Source organism: Mercenaria mercenaria, unplaced genomic scaffold (genome assembly GCF_021730395.1).
Source record: "Mercenaria mercenaria strain notata unplaced genomic scaffold, MADL_Memer_1 contig_3273, whole genome shotgun sequence".
NCBI classification, from domain to species: domain Eukaryota; kingdom Metazoa; phylum Mollusca; class Bivalvia; order Venerida; family Veneridae; genus Mercenaria; species Mercenaria mercenaria.
In genome coordinates, this window is record NW_026461396.1 from 51,607 (window position 1) to 58,003 (window position 6,397).

Sequence of the window (6,397 nt, forward strand, 5' to 3'; positions counted from 1 at the left end):
ATAACCAACTGCAACTAGCATGCAGTTGGTAATTCGAATGTTCAACTACCAACTACCAACTGCCTACCAATGTCATGCGTGTAAAGGAACAGAAATTGGATCTGACTACTTTGATTAGAGTTTTGCAAAATAACGTGCATATTTATCATAAAACACTTTATGCATTTGATTTTCCAAATGTAATCAAACCTATGACATCAAAAGCAAAATAACGGACTTTTTGAAACTATAAAAAAAATGTTTTACCGTTTGTTTTTTGTCCTTGTTGCGAGGTCTATGTTCAGGCGATCTCATCATTAATTGGTTCACTTCTGAAATAATAGAAAAATAAACTTCTTTCATTATTAGGATTTATTTATTTACTGAATGATGTCTAATTCTTTTATTTCTTAGTAAACAAGCTAACGTGGTTTTCTATCCATTTAATATAGTGCACGAGTGTTTTCAAAATAAATATGGCATCAGTTATCGAATTCGATTAACTTCACCTTCCACTTATTGTGCACTCAAAAGCTCTTTGAACCCAAAAAGCATAGGTTATAGGTCATTTATTGAACAGGAATGAAATTAAGTTTTAAAGTAAAAGAGAGTAGCGAAGTGAAATCAGTAACTTAAACAGTAAAAATAAATGTAAAGAACTGTAATACGTACTCTGATAATTTCTGTTATGCTTTAGGTTTGCGTTAAGGGGAGGTAATGTCTCCTCTACTTTTTGCAGTGTTCGTTGAGGACCTAGAATAGCAATGAAAGTCACCTGATGGTATAGCATTGATGGTACTTCTCTTTGCCGATGATGTGATCATTTTATGGAAGACCTAAGCTGAATTACGATCAAACTTTGACCTCTTACACCTATATAATAATTGCAATATATTGGTTTTGGAGGTAAAAAATCAATTGTTTAGAAAGCAAGGACGTGTATAACCAAATGAAAGTAGGACCAACAATGACCATAACATTAAAAATGTAAATGTCTTTAATTCTTCGGGAACATTTTTTTTAAATATATTGGCAATTTTGCATTGAATCAAGACCATTTTTCGGGTTAAAATATACTCTTAACGTTGTTGCTACATTATAGTCAGTATGCCAAATGGCAATTATTTGGGACAACAATCACAAAACAAAATGTAAATTACATGCAATTTACTTTCAAATTAAATATACCACATTCAAATAACAATGATATATCTATGAATGTCTTGTTCATTAAATTAAGGTTTTAACGAATGGATAATTGTAGACACGGCTTCAGGCAATACTTCAAAATCTCGTTCGGGCTTCCCTTAAGCCAAACAAATATATATAAATCCACTAATAGTGTTCAGCAAATAGTAAGCAAATGTCATTTAACACATCCCATAAACAAACACCAATATATTATTAAATCCACCAAATAGCAAATAGTCAACAAAAGTCATTCAACATAAATTGTGGCAAACTCTTAAAAGAGGCCATACAAATCACACTGATGCTTTATGCGATAAGGCCCTGGGAAACAGGGGCATTACCACCGTCATCGGTTTAAAACAATTCACCGGCCGCCACTGGTCTCCCACTGAAGACTGGGGAGAAGTCCACAAGCTTAAGTAGGAGGCCACCGCCAATTTTAGATTGGCTCCGGCGAATCTACCTATTGAGAAAAAAATAGCATTGCCAAGCCCTAAATTGTGGGTCTAGCAGTTGCGTCCCCTGCTAACATAGTTTCTAATGCTGCTGCCACTTTGTTTAAAATTAAGTCATTGCCCATGGACGACAAATGCACCCCGTCTGTATTAAACTGACATTGGAACTTGGTATTGATATCTGAGTGTAAAACGTAATCTCACCCCGATCCAAGAACCCTCTTTGCCCCGTATGAATTTATTCGCTTACGCGCGTTTTCCATTGCGGACAGATTGTTAGAAAATCGGAAGAATTTGAGACCATATTATTTAAGAATTCGGAAAGACTGTATAAATGTAATGGATAACGGTCTATTTCATGCCGTATTGAGAACAAATGATATCTACCAATATCATTACCGTCACAGTGTAGGCGTATGAAATTTGGGTAATCTCTGATTTTTTTATGAGTTTTCAGCCACCAGATTTCTGTGCTTTTAATCCCAAGATTCGGAAATTCGGTCCATTACGTATTATGGATGAGCCAACATCCCATATTACTGTTGGACCTGTCAAATGAAATAACATGTAAATTATGAGTATATATACTAAACCAAATTATTGTCACTAAACCAGAGTTACTAATGCTTTACTCGAATCTTAACAAATCAAAATCAAATCTCCGTGCAGTAATTAACTTATTTACTTTGGCAGAAGTCGGACAGGACCTCGGACATAACTTTTATAGGTTGGGGCACCTATCTATGCGAAAGGAGTGGGACTTGAAATTTGATTGTCAAAACCCAGTGCCGGCATCGCTTTTTTGAAAACCGCATAGAACTTGTGCCTAACGACTGGTTTGCCATCAAAATGAAATAATGAGTAATTGCTCGGCCAATTTCGGACAAACTGTTTAATACAACTGCATGTGTCTTATTTGGCAAATATCAATGCTCTGTTATTGCAACTGCAAAATTTCCCCCACCTTTCTTGATCGGTCTTCGAATATCTTTACGTTTAATGTTTCCTGTACTTTGTCCATATTAATATCATGTTTACTTATTATACGGTGTAAATAGCAGGCTTTCATGACTGTTATCTCCCCAACCCTAAATAAAACTAAGAATACTAACGTATATTCAGCCGAAACAATCTACTTTCATACAAATTTGTGCAAATTATTGGTAATTTCACAACATCCTTGGTCAGTGTGGATATCGTAATTGGGAGACATGTGTCACGAGAACCTAGCCTACTACGTTTGAAACATTCAAGTACCTTATCAACTAAAATTGTTTAGTAACATAGATATGGCCAAATATTTTACAATGGAAACCAATTCCTGACACATACAATTTGGTTGTTGCATACGACAATCCCTCCAATGACAATACTGCTACAATCTGAACAACATGTTCAACATTTGGTGGCCAATTTTCTCCCAAACGATATTTATGTATGAACGACAAAAATCTCTGTAGTTCTAGGTTGTATGATGCCGATGTAATAGCTGAAACCGATGCTTTTAACAATCTCGAAGCTTCATTTCTGATATCATTGACAGAAATTGCATTGAAATTTTCAAGAAACAGTAGCCAAAAATATGCATGTCTGCCTTCATTTCAATGGTCAACCGACGATGGTAGTATTTTTATGATTACCCCAACTATGCGTCATACAACCTTCTGATAATGCCCTACTGGACCTAATAGCTCTACTTACGAGACTAAGCTTACCAGCCAAAGATTGCAATTCAGGAAGGGAAACCTTACTTTGACACAAAAATGACTTAAGTAACCCAATAAGCTCAACAACTTTTATTTGTGGAATCCTTATGATCATATTATTTGTATCAATTTCATGGCCCAAGTATACCAGAACGGTGAAAGGGCCAACTGATTTTTCATCTGCTATGGAGATACCCAAGTCCTTGCAAACTTGTTTAAAACAGTTAAGCGGAGTCTCACTTCACTACACTTATCTCTGCGTACTAAAATGAAATCATCAAGGAAATAGTCTAGATTTTGCGAACCTGTTTAGTTAGCTACCTGCCGGTGGATAAATGTAGAAACCTTTTCCCATAGAGCGCAGGAAATACTTAGACTCATTGGCAGACACTTGTTAAAATAGTATTTTTCAATCACTTTAATGCCTAGCAAGTGAATATCCCCGGGATAGACGGGAGGCAGACTAAATGCAGATTTGATGTCTAAATCTTATTTGCCAAGCCTAAAGACCATGTCGGCTACTTTGTCAAAGGACGTGTATGAAACTGAAGTTAACAGATAGATTTGTCGATACCATCATTTATATTAATGCCATGTGGATGTGACAGGCGCGTTATAAGCCTCCAGCTCCCATTATGTTTTGGGACAAGACCTATGGGTGAAACTTTAATATTTGCCCAATGGGGGCTTATCAAACGGTCCCGCGATACGACCTAAACTAACTTCTTTATTTATTTATGACCTGCCTGGCACAACCTGTGGAAGGGTGATTACCATTTTAGGACAAAATACATGTTTATATGGACAGCTAAATCTGATACACTGCCTGAAAATGAAGTCAAAAATTTCTTAACATAAGATGCCTAAGATGATGTAGGCATTTTGCTCAGTGATTGTGGATTGTTCATGTACATGAGCCAAAGTTCGTCGTAAATTTACTCCAAGATAAACAGGGGTCCATTCTATAACAAAATTGCTCGTCATATTCTTTCCATCCAAACCCATTTATACGCTTGGCACCTGACATCATTACGTTCATATATTTAATTACCTCATGCGTTTTTTCCTGATGACAAGCTAAATAAATACTTATATAATATATGAAGTCATCGGTCCATGTTTATATAGACGTTATCTTTTGTGACTGTAATTTTGGTCTTAGCATGAGCTCGCCAGACGGACTATTAATAACCTGACTGTCTATTTGACTAGCACTCGAATTGGCATCTAGTAATTGAGCAAGGTCTATGTATTTTCCTTCCACAACCTTTGACTTTACAGCCTCTGAGATTTTATAGCCTAGCTCAGCATATACACTAAGGACAAAAACAAAATCTAGATCACCTTGATCGGTGCTAGTATTGTGACAAACATCACTCTTCCCACTGCTGTCGTCGCCATACTTGGACCCCACCGGTTTTTCCATCACGTGCAGATCTTGCCTTCCGTTTCTTCCAGCGTTGCTCGTGCCATAATGTCTACCAATTTTGCTACCATCCTCCACCAAAGGTCGCTTCTCTGCAGGGGTACACTGGCCAAGCTCTTTCGCCCTTTTTTCTAAACGCTGCCTCCGAGTCATTGCTTGTGAACGTGTAATGTTAAATAGAATCAAACGTGTGAATTTGAAGTAGGTCCCTGTTTAACTTGAAAACAGAAAACTAAATGCTTATATTAAACAAAACAACAACAAGAACAAAAATATAAGTATTACTAGTTCTAGCTACTGTAAAAGCAGAAATTTTCGCGAGGGATTAATTTTCGCTATATTCGCGAGGCCCTACATCTCGCGAAAATTAATACGCGCATAAATATTCACCATTAGTTTAATGCTAATTCAAGTAGGGTACCATTGTTACAATTTCGCGAATATTTAACCTCGCGAACATAGTCAAAATTCCAAAATCGCGAAATTTTGACCAAGCGAAAATATGTGCTTTTACAGTATATCCAAAACTGCCTACTTTTTATCATTGAAGTCCAGCAATCAAGCGAAACCCAAGACCTACCGGCCACAATACCGGCCACCCAGCAGTCATAACTATATCGTCACTGATCGCAGTGATAAGCAAATACTCTAAACGTGCAGGTTTTCCTACCTTTTACGAGTACTGAATATGTTTACAACACTTAAAATGTTGATAAAATGAATATACTCATTAAAAAGCATAACAATTTGAACAAAGAACTTATTCAAGAACGTGGTATGATTTGTGATCAGTTTGCTACAAATAACAGTAAAGATACACTCAAGGACTTCAAAAAAGCCCCATCTACACATTTGTAAAATTTGATGCAAGAATAATACTGTTATGCATATATGTATGAAACAAGCATAACAGATAAGGGTATTAAGGTGGTTATTTGTCTGTGCTAAACGAAACGTGACTTTCACGCATGCAGCACATATTCGGGTAAGTTTTATTCGGATATCGGTTGCCGTTTCTGTATAAGAATTGCAAATATCTGTTTAAGTCATTACACTGTTAAAAGATGAACATATTGACCAGTTTGTCCGATGATATAAGGATTAATTGCTTATTACGCCAACGTTGGTGATGTTGACCGTATGCAAAACGTTCACATAGTGGTGTCAAGCAAGGAACATTAAAGCCTCAACCTGTCCAGTATAATTTCGGTGACTTTCCTTTAGCAATATAAGTGGTTGGTGAAATAAGTGCAATACATGGATGAGCCTTTCTTAAGTTCTTGAGTGTATATCAAGAGTCATCTCAGTGTTGCTTTATTAAATTAACTTATCCTTGTGCTGTCTTTATATATGGATGTTAAAATAGAACACTACCCATTATATACGTTATATCCAGTTTGACTTCCAAAAAGCTAGTGGACGATTGACCTGTTACAGACTGTTGGGCAGGCGAGGTGAGCTGCGGTATGCTGCAAATTGTTGTTCTGATGTACAATCACAACAGATGAGAAGGAGGGGTGGGGGAAGGAGGATGTTGTCTTCCGGGATTGTTATCTGTACCAGCCTCTTCGGGTTAGGATTCTTGCTCCATAAAATCAATAGCATCAAAATTTGGAGGATCTGAGTCCACACTCCTCCAC

The 6,397-nt window shown here is 36.8% G+C and overlaps 1 protein-coding gene across 1 annotated transcript in view; it reads right to left on the reverse strand.

Moving 5' to 3' along the window:
- The window catches only part of LOC128552897 (uncharacterized), a 24,729-nt gene extending 19,802 nt beyond the window's left edge, over positions 1 to 4,927 (reverse strand). The window contains exons 1-3 of the mRNA XM_053533968.1: positions 4,676 to 4,927; positions 652 to 732; positions 247 to 311 (exon numbers count right to left, since the gene is read on the reverse strand). Of these exons, the coding sequence (XP_053389943.1) occupies positions 247 to 311; positions 652 to 732; positions 4,676 to 4,910 (381 nt within the window). The 5' untranslated portion in view covers positions 4,911 to 4,927. The remainder of the gene's footprint in view (positions 1 to 246; positions 312 to 651; positions 733 to 4,675) is intronic.
- Positions 4,928 to 6,397: the final 1,470 nt, after the last annotated feature.